The 17,000-nt window shown below is 41.8% G+C and overlaps 1 protein-coding gene across 2 annotated transcripts in view; it reads right to left on the bottom strand.

Moving 5' to 3' along the window:
* Positions 1-17,000, bottom strand: part of ERCC6 (ERCC excision repair 6, chromatin remodeling factor) — a 74,875-nt gene that overhangs the window by 45,765 nt on the left and 12,110 nt on the right. For both annotated transcript variants that reach the window (XM_045567837.1, XM_045567838.1), the window contains one exon: positions 14,471-15,209. In XM_045567837.1, the coding sequence (XP_045423793.1) occupies positions 14,471-15,209 (739 nt within the window). The remainder of the gene's footprint in view (positions 1-14,470; positions 15,210-17,000) is intronic.

The raw sequence follows: 17,000 nt of genomic DNA, 5'->3' as shown, positions 1-17,000 counted from the left end.
GCCCCTAACCATAATGCATTCATACAACTATACAACTATAATGGACCCTAGTGTCATAAGTTTAAAAAAAATATGAAAGTCAACAGCCTCAAATTCTATTCACTTGGAAAATAAAAGGATGACTTTTTTCAGCATGCATACAAATGACACTCTGAATTTCACAAAATGGCGGAAATGGAATGAGACGATAAAACAGATAAATGCCTTCAAACTAAAAAGCTCACAGCAAGGGAATGAGAGCAGCAACATATAGAAAAAGGCATTTATTTGTCACTGACTATGCAAGAATAACAGAGAATGTCTGAGGGAAGGCAAGAGAGAAAATGAAGATAATACTGCACACCCTGCCTGGTTAGAGGCATGGTATATTTTCTAGCATCCACTGAAAAACCAGCAGAGGCCCAGCGCCAGAGTGACAGGCAACCTCCTCCAGGTAGCTGCTGGTGGATCATAAAGCACATCCTCTGATAAATTCTTGCCTTGCTGAAAATTTCAGCTCTTCAAAGTAACAAAAGGAAGGAGTAGCTGAAATTTATTTGTGATCAATAAGAAAGCACTAGTTGGTGATTTGAAACTGCACTGCAGCATAGTAAGAGAATGTATCAATAAGATCAATGAAGCACTGTTGGTAATTTCCAGAGAAGAACAGCAAATGGAAGAGGCAATACATGGCCAAGTCTAAGGAAATGGATATCATCTAACCATAAGGTTTAATATGTGATACTCTTTTTATATAAAAATTTAATGTCCTTTTTTGTGCTTAACTTCTAAAGGCAATCTCTTCTTCTATTAGTATTTTTCTCCCTTAAAAATTATCTCCACACAACTGACCAAATGAAGTATCTCTAGGTGGCTATAACAGTCTTCTGGGTTTCATGTCATTTACAAGTTCTGTTAAGTGCAGTGCTGTACAGCAATGGCAATTTTGCCCCCACAGCACCCCCCCCCCCAAGGTAACTTGACAATGCCTGGAGACATTCTTGGTTGTTACAACTGCGACTGAGTCTGGGGACAAACTACTACTAGCATCCTGCAGGTGGAGTCCAAGGATGCTGCCAAATATCCTACAACACACAGGTTGGCCCCTTCCCCTCAAGTAAAAAGCTATCTAGTCTCGAATGTCAATAGTGCTGAAGCTGAGAAACCCTGGCATGCAGGTATTCCTTACTATCAGAACTTAGAAACTGAAAAGATGCATACACATCCTCCGGATGCACATATCTGGTTTTTTTTTTTTTTTTTTTTTTTTGAGACAGAGTCTCACTCCGTTGCCCGGGCTAGAGTGCCGTGGCGTCAAGCTCACAGTAACTTCAAACTCCTGGACTCAAGTGATCCTCCTGCCTCAGCCTCCCGAGTAGCTGGGACTACAGGCATGCGCCACCATGCCCAGCTAATTTTTTTCTACATATATTTAGCTGTCCAGATCGTTTCTTTCTATTTTTAGTAGAGACGAGGTCTCGCTCTTGCTCAGACTGGTCTCGAACTCCTGACCTCGAGCGATCCTCCCGCCTCGGCCTCCCACAGTGCTAGAATTTGATGCACACATCTGAACTCTTGCTACTCACTCTGAAACTTAGCAATCAAGCAGTTTCAGGTAAGATATTCCTCAGTATCCAAATCCTACCCTCTGAACCCAGAACCAAACGTCTGCATTAAAAAAAGGATATTTGAATTTAGCAAATTTGTTGACAATGTGAAACTTGGAAAAATCATGAAAACTGTCACAGCCACTTGAAAACACTTCATTTTTGCAATTTCTCAAAGGTAATTTTACAAGAAGAAAAATAAAAACACCAGAAAATATGCGCTTTAAAAGTTTGGCACAACAAGATCATTAAATATTTTACATACAGTAGTAACAGATATTAAACTTCATTGATAGACAATGGCTATTTCCTTAGGCTTAGCCAGTAAATCTTTGTGGCTGTTAAATTTCCCACCACATCAAACTGCATAGACAGGGTTTCAGCTTCCTCCTCCTCCCCGCCTCCTAAAATATACAGGCATCATGTCACCACAGAACTCAGCACCTAGGAAACCACATAAGCCACTACAGAAATGATTGCATTCCAGCGCCTTCCGCTTCATAAAGAAAGATGAAAAGGGCCAAACATTTATTCAGTTTGGCTAAAGGATGACTAAAGGTGGTGGGGAAAAATCATTATTGCTACAAGTATTTGTATCATTGTGAAGACAAATTGCCCCAGTAGAATCATATACACATAATAAAGACAGAAAACACCAGGGTTATAAAACCACATGCATATGTGGCTCTGGCTAAGAGATTCTTCTGTTACATAAGCAATACTTCCTCATGTGGCTTGCAGCCAAAAGACCTGACCATCTGACGAGGGCCACGGAAGCAGCACAGCATGAAGGTGCTGGTCTACAGCAAGTACGGGAGGGCACAGCACACTGGGGGCATGGAGAGGTGAGTTCATCTGCACACAGAAACATGCCTTCCCCATCCTGGATACTGCCAAGAACCTCAAAGGTGCTCTCTTTAGCGTGTTTAACCAGCCTGTCCCGTAGCCCGGCAGGCTGTGCAGTCTGTCTGGCCAGCAGATGCAAAGCGGGATTCTGTGCTATGAACACACTGGGTTTGACATATAGAGCGATGCAGGCCTCTCACAAAAGTCTGGGCTCAGACTGCTAGAGTCAAATCCTAGTGTCATTTATTAGCTCTTCAACCCTCAACAAGTAGCTTAACTTCATCAGCATCTAAGTTTCCTCCACTGTGAGACTGCGGGAACAACAGCACCTACCTTCACTGGGTTTGGGAAGGATTAAATGAGGTGTCCCGTGTAAAGCACTTACCAAAGAGACTAGAAGATAAGAAATGCTTAATGAATATAGTATTATAATCATATACACTTACTGAAATCCTGACAACCACCCTACAGCAGATACTACTACTATGTTCACTTAAAGCGGAGGAAACTAGATAGATACATATATATACATATATATATACACACACACATATATGGCCCAATATGATCAGCATGTGATAATGTAATGCACCATGAATGTTTCACAGAAATACATGAACATTTATCTTTGAACAAAAACTGTGACAGTTTACCAAATGGATGCTCAGTAAATTATTATGAATGGTACGATCACCATATCGGTAAAGACATCTGGCCTTCAGAAGGCACTTGCTGGAATATCCCAATTTAAAAGTTCTGTCATGAATTTGTAAACAGTAAACTGTCATGAGTATGATAGTCTTTTATATGATAGTAACAAAAATAGCTACAGATGACTTAAAATTGGTTAGGAGTGGGTCAAAGTTAAGATCTGGGCCCAAGTGAGCTGAAATCTTAAGAATTAGAAATGGCCCCCAAATTTAAATTCAGTTATCTCCATAAATAGGGCAGTTAACTAAGAAAAAGCAGAAGGGGGCATTAACTAGTCCAACATTTACCTTTTTAGAAAAGAAATCACTTTCTCATGTTCTCTATCCTCTCATTTTAAAAAATCCACGCATGTAATAGTCACAGCTGCAGCCACATAAAACGAAGTGGGCATGGTGTTCACTGGCCAAGTTTCCAACCCCTCACACGATTGCCAGATTCAGCCTGCCATCGACTCCACTGACAGCCACTTACAAGAGAAGCCAGGAACAAACATAAACCTACAATCCCAGTCAGATGCAGGCAGAGAAAACACTCCCAGCTTCCCTACACTCATGCTGGAATGAGAACCTGGCCCAGGCTGTGTGGCCTGGGGCTGACACTGCAATGATCATCTATCAGAAGCACGTCGGACCCAGCATAACCAGTTGAACTATACCAGGAACAAGGCATCCTCCAGCTGGAACCTGCTGGCATGCCTTGTCAATAGAGGAACCCTAAGAATACACCTGAGAACCAGCTGCCACCATTTAAAGTTAATTTATCTCAGAAGAATTTCCAGTATTCCCAGGATGTTCAAAATACCTAGGTGGAAAAACACAGCTATCTACCACTGTGCCATACCAGGCACACGGCCTCATCCCTGTGCACCTGCATGTCCTGCACTGCCCGCAGGCTCCCCCCTCAACACACACATCCACACACTCAGCAGACCCTTCAGAGCTTCACTCAAAGAACACCCCCACTCAGGGGAACCTTCCCTGGCCAGCCAGCCTCAGGCAGCCTGTCTTTCAAGGGCCCTCCCAACGCCATGACATCTTGGGCACACCTGGGATCTCTAGGATAGCACCCATCAAGCGAACGCCCTCCTCATGGCAGACATTTAGTAAGTACTGAGCATATGAACGGTGGAAGTTCAGAATAGGGCTAGGGATAAGGAAGACACAGAAATAGAGAAGTGTGACTTGAAAATGGTCAAAGTGGGTTATCCAGAAATGGGTTCTAGAAACTTTCTGATCTATCTCATCTAGACCTACCTCCTGCTGCATTTCCTAATACTTCTACCTGTATGACTTTAAGGCTCTACTCCTAGTTCTATCCACTGGATAAACATGGTTAAGGTCCACTGCAAAGAATGACCCACAACAGAGTGCAAATGCAACGTCAGAGAAATTCTTAATTTAGAATCTTAGAAAAAAGAGGAGAGGCGAAGCTCATTATTTTGAATACTTAAAAATAAACAAAATATAAATTGTGTAAGTTTTTTTCAAGTCTGAGCTCCATGTTTTGGGTTCACCAGTGAGTCCACTTTATAGCGAGACTAGTTCTCGCACACCAGCCGAAGAGAATAATCAGGAACCCTGGTTTGGCCGCAGTTTCCAGGACCAGGTAGGACAGGGTAGGCAAAAGATCCAAGTTCTTATGAAAGAATTCTTCTTATAATAGGAAAAGGGGATTTTAAATAGCCCTAAACTATATTTACATTACTAGGAAGAAAGTAATTTTTTCGATGTTCCTTCCTTCATTTTTTTTCTTTAATCCATACATGTAACAGGCACAGCTGCAACCAAATAAAATGAAGTGTGTTACTCATTGGGCCATATTCTAATTCCCAAAGCCCCTGTCAGGCTCTACACCAGGAGGAGGCCACAAGAAGAGAACCCAGCAATAAATACACATTTAAGACACCCACAGAGAAGTGAAAACTGGAGGTAGGCAGAAGAGGTGCATTACGGCCCTTTAACTGGTAAGGGGAGGCCCAAACTTTAGAAAATGTCATTTAACATTGCTGAATATGCCTCCTAGCCCACAAAATGGGCCAAATAATGGGTTCTTATGAGGACTAAATGAGATAGTACATGTAAAACATGCTTTGGAAACTACATAAATATCAGATACTATCTTACAATTGTTGGCAGGAGATTACACAAAAAAGTAAAACTAAGAAATTTTAGATAATTACAGATTAAATGTGAATTAAAAAACAAATAATGAAACACCTCTTCCAATCTTGAGCAGGCAGGCAGTCCAGTTCCACCCCCAAGCACAGCAGACCGTCATGCTACCCCACGCCACACTGGTCAGTCAAGATCGACAGGACATCCTGGTCATGACATCCTACCACGCAGAGCAGCACGGGGTCTGGAAATCAGGCCATAAGAGAACACACTGAAGAGATACAAGACAAAGATCTGACACATCTGCCTGAGAATAGACCCGTGAGGAACCACAGTGTAATCCTGACCTACCTACTTAGAACCAAGGAGTAGGTTGTGAAGTCTGTCCCCTGGAAAGATGTCTAGTGCCCCCTAGTGTATTCAAAGGAGAAATAATTTTTTATTTATCTCCAAACTTGATAATGTACTTACATTCCTATAGGCATTTTATCACTAAGTGGGCCTTAATCTTAACAAAAAATGTATGAAAGGAACAAAAAGTATAACATCAGCAAAACAAAGTTTACCATAGCTGATGATCTGGCTATGCATACTATAGGCTGAGCATCCCTTACCTGAAATGCTTGGGACTAGAAGTGCTTCAGATTTCAGATTTTGGAATATTTGCATATACATAATGAGATATCTGGGGGATGAGACCCAGTCTAAAAACGAATTCATTTATGTTTCATATACACTTTATACACATAGCTTTAAGGTAATTTTTTTACAATATATTTAATAATTTTGTGCATGAAGCAGTTTTGACTGCATTTTGACTGAGATCTGTCACATGAGGTCAGGTGTGGAATTTTCCACTTGTGGTATCATGTTGGTGTTCAAACATTTTCAAATTTCGGGTCATTTAAGATTTTGGATTTTCAGATTAGGGATGGTCAACCTGCAATATCAATTGTTCCACTGCCTTTTATTTGAGAAAAGAGGTCATTTTTCTTATCTATCAATATTTACAAGCTCTTCTTCATGGTCCTCAGAGATCCTCTTTTCAAGCATCTTACTGGCTTGACAAAATCCTTTTCATAACTCTTTTAGTTAGTGAGCATGTAAATAACAAGAACAGCTAACATTTACTGAGTGACTGATATATGTCAAATATCTTACGTGTATGATCTATTGTAATCCTAGCACCCTTGAAGAAGGTACTACTATGATCCCATTTTACAGACGAGAGACATGAGATCTCTTAACTATGAGGTGAGGCTTTGGCATTTTGATCCCATGGCCTGTGATGTCTAACCCCTACACTATTTATTGCCTCCTTAAGTAAAACTGGCTAGCTCTGAACAAGTTTTGTTTTGAAACTATACATACATACATACATATATATTTTTAAGTTGAGTTAGAAAACAAATAGTCATTAAGAGCTGACAGTTACTGATGCTCACTGCGCGTTAGGCACTATTTTAAGTATTTCATATTTATTGTTACTAATTCATTCAACCCTAATAACCCAATGAAAGTAACTATTGTTATTCTTTTTTGTTTGTTTGTTTGTTTTACAGCTAAAACAAGGCAGACAGGGAGAGATAAAGGAGGCTGCTCGAGATTTCCAATGAGTTAAGGTAAAGATTCAAACTCAGATAATCAGGTTCTCATCTATACTCCCATCTGTTCCAAAATACTGTCTCTCAAAAAGTATTTTCCAAACTCCCTAGAAACCCACCTCCCTTCCCTCACAGCGCCAGCCAAAGGGTCAAAAATCACCTCTTTAATTGCCACATAATGAAAACAATTGTACAAGAGCAAACCAAATTCTAAAACTTCAAATTTTGTCTTAAAAAATGTCAGAGCCAAGGTTTTTAAAAGAAGGGAAAGACTGCCTTCATTTTTGTACGATAATAACGCCTTCCTCACATCAATACTGTGCAGATAAGACAAAACTCACTCTCCACTAGACACCTGCAAACTTTTCCACGTAACGGTAAAATAAATTTAGCAGTTCTTTTAACTACAGATAATCTGGGCTGAATAATCACATAAGAAATATTTAATATCAGACAAATTGATGTACATAACTGCCTATACCAACCCTCAAAAGGGACAAAATAAACCTATTAATGGGAACTATCAAATATTAGTAGCCTGAGATCATATATTAATAAAACGAAGATGCCCTCTCCAAAACTTCATGGAAGTCACCTGTAGAGGTACTTAAAATTCAAAACTGACCTTACCGCTCTGTCTTTTTATTTTTGTTGCAAGTGTCACTGAGCATAGAACCGTTTAAATCTGCATTGTCTGCAAGGGAAAAGCCACACATCACACAGTTAAGTCATTCTTAACAGAGTGAAATTTCAACCCAGGATCATTCTCCACTTATTGCAATATCCATGAAAGAAATTCTACAACAGAAGCACAATGAGTACAATTTGATTTTTTAAAATATATTCAGGCACCAAGCTGGGTATTTAACATAGTTTGCATTTCTGTAGTGCCATAGGTTTTCCATTTCAGATAGCTAAGAATCCCTTACAGATTAGTCTAATTTGCTAAATTGAGGTACTCGGTGTTTTACTTTTCTTATCTGCCTCTTTATGGTCTATCTGGCTGGACTTAATTGGCACGCATGAGTAGATGAAATACCCTCAGTTAGGAGTACAGATCTCACAGAGTAAATTAAGACTGATGCGGACAATTATGCACTTATGCATGGAGCTGAGAATGAAAGGTGTGTGCAGAACAGGAAGCAGAATTAGTCTTCATTTGTGTCTCAGCTTTGTCATTTAAAAGAAGCCAATGTGCTCCCTAAGAAAACATCCTTAAAGAAGTAAATTTTTTTTTTCAATTTCAAATATAGATTCCTAAAAGAAAAAAGGAACAAGAAGAACAACAACAACGACGTGGGCTTATTTCTAGAAAAAGAAATGAACTCCCAGAAAGGGAGAATAAGAACACTCTTCAAATTATTACATTTAGGTTTCTGGATCAAATCTAGATTAAACTTTTACTAAATTGGATTTTCAGAGTTTTTTGGGGGGGGGATTTAAAAAAAAAGTACAGGCAAATCAAGCTCCACAATTTAAGTTGGTCTTTGCTTAAGCATGGCGTAAAACTGCTGAATGCAACAGGACAGACAGAACCATCCCAGTGCAAACAGGCTTTAGGCAAAAGGAAAAGACACAGGCTCAAGGAAGACAATAACATGGAGGCAGAGAGACTGGGACAGCAGTGGTTCTGGAGGCGAGACCCTTAGCAGCATTACAGGCTAGGAATAGGCAACCCAGGTGGCATGGAGTTGGTCTCCATCAATGAGGGGAGAAACCAGTCACCAAGGCAATGCTTGTGTGTGTCCACTGCAGCAAAACAACCTGCCAGATCATTCTCACAGCCCCAAACCACCTTCAGACCTGTTCTCCAGACTCTTCCACGACTGCTGCCTGGGGCAAATGACTTCATCTCTCTGGGCTCAAGGGCCTGTCTCCTAGCGGGTGTGAGGATTAAACCAATTAACCCATATAAGGGGAAGCAGTAAGCCTGGTAGCTGTCCTTGTGTGTACACACTCCCCCTGACCCACCTGATGCCACCCTTGCTCAGGCCACGGAGGCCTCCGACTTTCCAAATCCACAAGACTCTGCAACATTTATCCTACCTGGCTAGATCCCTCTCAGCATCGGAAATGCCAACAGCCTGCCCCTTCTCAGAACTGTGCATGTGAACAACCAAACCTCCAACCAGGATCCAACCGGCCCCTGGCACAGAAGCCCAGTGCTCAAGGGGGCAGACAAGGAAGAATGTTATTTTCCCAGATGATTAAGCCTGAGAGACTATTACAAGACATTTCGTAAGACAATGAAAGGAGTGGAGTCTTTATCGGCCTTTTTTAACTCAAAATTATTCATGTAAAATAAAGTAAAAAATGAGGCACAATAAAAAATCCCTGTAGGATCAAAAATGTATTAAAAACACACAATCGTGCAGGGCACATCAACAGGGATCAAGAGTACAGGCTCAGGTTACATCAGACCATGAGGTAAATTCTAGCCCCATCCACACCATACTTGTCAGGTCTCCTTGACTCCTGAGCCATCTCCCCAAATCCTCATCCAACTCCCAGATCCCAGGCTTGCCTTTTTGGTTTGGCTTCCAGTCCATGGAAGTGGAGGCAGCTATGTGTTGATTCCTGGCACCACCCCGTGGTTATACCTAGATACTGCACCTTCCACCCCATCCCACAAATGGAAAGAAACACATTCACACAGGCCTGCCCAACTTCAAGCTCAGCTCTACCTCTTAACAGTGAGAGGGGAGCCAGGCGCAGAGGCTCATGCCTGTAATCCTAGCACTCTGGGAGGCCGAGGCGAGAGGATCGCTTGAACAAGAGTGAGATCCTGTTTCTACTAAAAATAGAAAAAACTAGCCAGGCGTCATGGCGCACACCTGTAGTCCCAGCTACTTGGCAGACTGAGGCAGAAGGATCACTTGAGCCCAGGAGTTTGAGGTTGCTATAAGCTAGGCTGAAGCCACGGCACTCTAAGCGGGATGACAAAGCAAGACTCTGTCTCAAAAATGAAACAAAACAAAAGAACAGTGAGAGGGTGGGCAAGTTGATTAACTTGGAAGGGCCATGATTACAACAATGTAAAGATATGTATGCACAAGGTCAAAGACTGGAATGCCACTGAGAAACATAAAAAATAGAGGTAGTCTTTTAAATCTTATTATATCATATTTTCACAGTCAAAACAACAGGGAATCATCAGAAGTGCTGAAAGGTGGGGTTGCGGGGAGCCTTCAAAGCATCGGTGGTACCAACTCAAACCTGTTTCAGGCTGTGATCTCGGCAGCTTATCCCAGCGTCATCTGAGAAGACTCAGGCACCACCTGCTGAAGAGTCTGCTTCTCAATGCTCTGATGGTCTTTGCTGATTGGGGGTGGGGTGGGTTGGGGATTTATCCCGGAGGCAATTATTTGCTGACTTTGGGCTAAGTAGAGAAAAAAGCATTATGTTCTCAAACGCCAACATCCTTACCAACAATTCTTTCAATCGCCCCAAAGGTCTCCTAAATGGGAACATAGTTCTTTCCAAACAAGGGCTCAGGGCAGTGAAGAATGCCACCAACCTCCGGTCAGGATCAGGGGAGCTTAGGCAAAGCACAAGCGCCGTGCCTGGCTTCTCCCAACCCTGACTGCGCCTCCGGCTCTCCAGGCCGGAACCCAGGCCCCTGCATGCTGCAGATGCTCCCCGAGCAATTCTGATGCAGGCGCCCGAGAAAAACCAGACCACCCATGGCATACAGCACTTAGCTGAGGCTCCCCTCCAGGGCCCCTCCTATGTAAACACAATTGTGCAGATAGAAGAGGAGTCTAGAGAAACTGATACATAAACAAAATCAGCCAAAAACTACAGCCTCAGAAAGGAAAATTAAGATCGACTCATATACATCCAATAGTTTCCACCAGTACATCAGAATCACCTGAGAAAGCTTTTTAAAAGTACTGCCCCATAGGCCTTACGCTAGCATCTCCGCGGTGGGGTGCCCAGTGGTTCTACAGCATCAGCTGTGGGCTGGAAGCTCGGCTTTAGTCTGTGCTCACTGCCAAGGAAGTACAGGCTGTGAGGTTCGAGGTTCGCAACTTAAACGATAACCGCTGGCAAATGGAAACAAGAGCCTAAGGAACGGGTTTAAGTCAAATGATAAATGCTAACCTTAGTACTGCCACTGAGGAGAGACAAAACTTCTTTGCACGTGTGACCTCTCACTCAGGATGCAACCTGATCTATGTCCCACAGCCTGACCAGGCAGTGCTGGCCACTGCTGGGGAAAGAGGCCAGAGTCGGGGACATTTTTGGTTTTACTTTCTCAGGGTTGGCAAATGCCTAGCACAAATGCTGCTGGTCCTCCCGCCCCATGCCCAAGACAGACATCTTGAAGGGCCTGTGGCAGACTTTCCCAGCCAACCCAAATAGAGCCTCGATCTCCCCCTGAACAGACTCCCCAGAGATCAGAGCTGGCTGCTGAGGTGAAATCCACATGTCCTCCCTGTTCTAAAGGGGAAAGGTTAGAAACTGGGCCTCTCTGCACACCATGGCCACCACACCAATCTCCAAGGCAATCCAGAGACTCCTGAGGAAATAATGTGCCTCCAAAGCAAACCAAGTTCCTTCCTTCTCAATGACGCACCCAAAGTTTTGGGGCAAATGAGCAAAGCTTTTAACTCACATCATAAGGTCCATATCAACCCTATCCATCTGAACTACCCAGTAGACAAGGCCCTGTACTGGGTGAACTTCCACCACAGTCTCCCCCAAACACCTCAGTCTGAATCCATTGTTCCCATCACACTTGGCTAGGACCTATTTGTGCCCATGCCCACTAACAGACTGAAAATTCTTTGCCGGAAATTCTTGAAGCCAGCCCTGGTTCCATGCACTCCTGCCGTGGAAGCAAACATGAAGTGACCGGAGTTGACCTCATATGTCAACTGGGAAGTGAATCAACACCACCAAGGTGACAAAGACTGGGGACAAGTGCCCCGATCTTCATCACCCTGAAGGGGAAAGGTGTACATGAAATGTTTGGCCTTCTGGGCACTCTGGCTGTCTTGGCTGCACAGCCTGGACTAGGTAAGTGGCATGCAGGTGCTCACCAGGATCATTTATCACTCAAACACTGAAGGTGTGTTAGTTCTATCAAGTCTTTATTTGGCTCCTGGAGCTCCCAGGCTTGCAATTTCTAAAGCAGCAATATATTTTAAGAAAGCACTAAACCCCACAATCAAGAGCCATGCCCTGGTAGCACAAAATTAAAATGAAAAAATAATGTATGTTTTCTAAGACCTGCATACCACTGACGTGAATAAGAACCGACAGAACATTTACTTCTCAGCAGTGGCTCATCTATCCTGTGTGACACGAAAGGATATGAAAGCCAGGGAACATCAACTGAGGAGCCAGCCTCCACACCCAATGTGTACACAGAAGAAGGCAGGATAAACATGCGGAAAGTGAAAATACACTTTAAAAAATGGTTAAAACATCAAAGATTGAGCTGAGGTCTTGGCCAAATCAAAGAAAGCAGGATCCTGAGTGCTACTGCCCAGCTCCAGAAAAGGTAGAAAAGGCTTGGTAGGAAATTCCCACTGAGCATCAAGGACACTAGTTAGGACAAACCCAGAGCTAAGGCAAGGCTTGTGACTCTCAAGGTGAGAGAATAAAGGAGACGGGATGTCTAGGAGTCACCCACTCCCACTCCCACAAGTTTAAAAGAGCGTTATAACTAACAGGCTGTAACCTCAGTAAAAGGTGTCTAGCCTGGGTACAATTTCTAAATTCTAACTCATTTTCTATGTTTTTCTAACTTTATTCTGATCATCCACTATCAAACCATTACTAAGACAAGCAATCCTAAAGGTCTTTTTCTTTCCTCAAAGGAATACATTACAATTCCAGTCCATCTACAAAGATCAGCAACAAGTAACAAAATATAGTGACTGGCAGTTCTAAAATGTTCTTAATATGCTTCTCAAACCTGAGCATTTTATTTTCTTTTAACATCCCCCAATCCAAACAGCACCAAAGGAGATGTAATACAAACATTTCAATGTGGATATTTGCAGTTTAACAGCTTTAATAACTATAGCTATAAAATTTTAAGAGCTATCGTATTTTGGTGGCAATTAAGAGTTACTGATATTTCTAAAATTCATTTGAGATTTTACTGTAACTTTAGCAAAATATTGGCTTATGATATGGGTTTGGAAGTAATAAATTGTTTTACAATCTTAACATTATTAAGAAAAACTTACTGCCATGAAATTAAACTAAACCCACATTTAAAATTCAATCAAAATAAATTGCTCTTGATCAAAATGATACATTTAAAATATACTTAATATTGACCCAATTTAATGGGAAGAATATATATTGCCCCATTTATAATCAATATGTTGAGATTAACACTTTTATTAACTCTCTACAGTCGTTAAGAAAAAGACTGACACTGCTCACTTTTCAGGAGTATTGAGTGATACTCCTCAAATAACTTCACAGATATTAAGTATGCACAGGGATTAAAGTTTCAGTGAGAAATGACAAATATAAGCCACTCCTCAACTATGTATTACTACATAGTTGCAGCAGCTACTAGTGCTACTAGAATGTGAGTTTAACAGTGCTAACAAACTGGATTTACATTACAGGGCCTCAAATTATTTTTTAAAAGAACTCTGCTGCCTGGCAGTCTGGACATGGGCCATGAGCAGTTCTCAAACAAGAGAATAAAAATATCAGGTCAACCTTCATTCATGTAGGCCAGTAGAAAGCTACAATAAATACCACAAAATAGATCTCCCCACCTTGAAAAATAAGAAAACTGTTGAGGACTGAGAAAAAGCCATCCCACGATTAAATATTTACAAAGCAATGAGATTCCTCCTCCCCTGTGACCTCCTGCTGTACTAACACAGACTCGGTGTTCAGTGGGACACTGTGGGAGGCCCGCAGTGCACAGATCGTTTTTCCTGGCTCACAGACACAGATGCCGATACACAATCTTGACTTCACATTTCACACATTCACTTTCCCTTTTATCCCACTTGCATCACATACTGACAAAGTCATGGAGATAAAAGCCAAAGTCAGTCTCTAGCATTAAAAATGACAATGAAGAGAAAGGTATGCCACGTACACTTCTGGCACGACAATGATTTATAATTATGTGGATAACTATTTTTTCAAGACAAGGAAGGAAGGTTTAAGAAAGTGAGCTCAAGCTTCAGCTCTTTTTTTGAAGGAAAGTTCTCTAAAATTACTTTCCCACTTCAAAAGGAAAAGCAAAAACTCCTACCCAGTACACAGGACGTATCTCACTCTTCTTTTTCCTGACACTCCAGGATGACACTTAACTCTGGGTGTGAAGGCCACACACCTCATGCTCAGTCCTTTGTACGCATCTTGCCCCAGCCTCCCCTTAAGCTTTTCAACTTAAATTTCCTCCAAATCCATATAAAGACCTAGATGTACAAGCATTTGGGGCCAGGTCTATTAAGGACCCAGGGTTCTCGCTGGTTCTAGCAGGCTAAGGCTATAGGAAGTCCAACCTCTGCCTGAATGCCAACATATTAAGCTGGATCTAGACTGCTTAAGTATTAACAAGCCTGCTGCCTCAAATCAAGTAAGCAGTGCAATCTGTTTACGATCCCTGCAGACTGACCTTAACCGCTGCTTATAATAATCTTCATCTCCATCATCTTGGCATCTCGCTACTTTCCGACCTGCTCCTCCTCCTCCTCCTCCTGTGGCTTCAGATTCTTCCCCGGAACTCGGGAAAAAGTCATCATCAATCTCCTGCACTGAGACTTTCTTCTGCCGTTTCTGGCCCTTGAGCACAGGCCCCAGCTCATAGTCGGTGCCATCTCTGGACAGGTCCGCCCCTGCCCAATCTGCCTCATCATCCTCCTCCTCCTCCTCAGTGGGGAAGTACTCGGACTCTTCACTCTCAGAGTCCCCCTCTGCCGTTGACCTCACATCTGACTCCCATGGTTTCTTTCCCCTTGGCAATCCCACTTTCCCCTGGAACTGCAGAGCTCTCTTCTGGAGTTTCTTGATGTGCTTTTTCAAGCGCTTATCTGTTTTAGAAAGAACTTTGGTTTTCTTGTTTGGTTTGCTGTCGTTTTGTGTTGGGTTCAACTCAGGCGTGACTGAAGTTGGAACTTTTCTAGCTGCTCTTTTATTACAAGCTTGCTTCTTCCTTTCAAAAGACAGCTTGGCTTGATCTGCCAAATATTTTTCAAAGCCAGATTCTTCATTGAGCATTATTTTTCTAGGCTTTTTCTCCTGTTTCTGAGGGATCTGGGTACCAAAAGGTGTCATCTGGCCAGTGCGGATGAGCTCTTCCCAAGCAGTCTCCTGGACAGGCATGAGCATGCTGCCAAGACAGGACGGCCCCGCTTCTGAAAAAGTAATGACAACGCATTTGGCGCTAGCATAAACTTTCCAAGAGTACAACGGAAATACTCACTTATTGGATAAACAGTAGGCACCTATAAATAACTTGTAAAAAATACATCATCGATGTACTAAAGCATACTATATGTAAAGGACAGAGTTAAATTTATTATAGCATTAATCATGCCATATTTAATATTTTCCTATTCAAAAGGGTGATTTCTCAGTAACTTTTCTCCAAAATATCACACTATAAATATACTCTGTGCATCTAAGGACAGAACTATTACTATAGAAATTACAGTTATACAGAGATAAATTTAGCTGTGTTTCCTTATCAACTGAGTAGTAGCCCCCGAGGAAGGAATCTCCAAAGTTTCCACGTCATTGCTAACACCAACATTCAGGTAGACTTAAATTCAAGAGATAATAAAACTGAAAACAGACATCTAAGGGATCAAAATGTACCTAAACAGGAAAAACATAAATATTAGCTCTATACTGCCAAACAGGTTAGTTACCAGTCACCTATGGCTATTTAAATTTAAATTAAGTTAAAAACTCAGTTCCACATTTACACTTGGCCGTACTTCAAGCGCTCAATAGCTACACGTGACTAATGGCTACCACAATGGACAACAGAGAAGAACATTTCCGTCACTGCAAAAAGGTCTACTCGACAGCACTGTGTTAAATACATGAAGTTAACTGACTCGAAGAGATGGAACTAAAATTGGAAGTTATGCCACAGTAAGGGCACAGCTACCCAGAAATCATCCCCCTTTCAATAGCTGAAATTAACCTCTGGCAAAATTACTTCACCATGTAGCCGAAACACCAAAAGATCTAATACTTAACAGGAAGGAATCCACATCCTAAAATACACAATTCTGACAGGCCAATGATACTACAGCCAGTATTTCATTAAGCCTGCACTGAAATAAAATATACATCAGAAAGTGCACCAATCATAACTGTATAGCTCAATGAATACTCACAGAAAAGCTCATAAACTAGCACCCAGATCAAGTAACGGAAATTACTGGCACCTCCAGACGTGCCCCTCGGGCTACCTCCCAGCCTCTACCCGCCCCCAGATAATGATGGACCTGACTCCTGACACTGTAGGTTGAGTTGCACCGGGCTCAGAACTCGATGGAGATGGAAATGTCAGTGCTTGTGTGTCCACCTTCTTTTGCTCAACATCATGCCTGTGAGCTACATACTTAATTGTCGAGTGGAGTTGCAGTTTGTAAATTCTCACTACTGTTGGTATACTATTATATGACTATACTATAATTTTTCCATATCACTTTTAATGGACATTTGGGTGACTTCCAGGTTTTGGCTACTAAGAATACTGTTGCTATGAATATTCTGGTACGCATCCTTTGGTAATATATATATATAATTCTTTGGTTATGTTAAGCTTTAGCAGACACTGCCAAACAATTTTCCAAAGTGGCACCAAAGTTCCACCAACAGTGTTTGAGAGTTCCAGCTGGTCCACATTCTTGCCATTCCATTTTGGCTATTATGGTAGGTGCATAGTGGTACCATATTGTGGCTGTAATTTGCATTTCCCTGATGACTAATGAAATATCATGCCTTTTGCAGATTTATCAATTTTTTGGACAGCCTCTTTTGTGCAGAAAATGTTAAGTCCTTTGCCCATTTTTCTCTTAGTCTGGCTTTTTGGAAAAAAAAAAAAAAAAGATTTCTAGATTTTCATATATTCTGGATTTGAGTCCTTTGATCCATACATGCATTCCAAATACCTTCTCCCACTCTGAAGC

This window comes from Lemur catta, chromosome 14, assembly GCF_020740605.2.
Source record: "Lemur catta isolate mLemCat1 chromosome 14, mLemCat1.pri, whole genome shotgun sequence".
NCBI lineage: Eukaryota > Metazoa > Chordata > Mammalia > Primates > Lemuridae > Lemur > Lemur catta.
The sequence above is the reverse complement of the archived record's forward strand: the minus strand, read 5'-3'. Positions and strand labels throughout refer to the sequence as shown.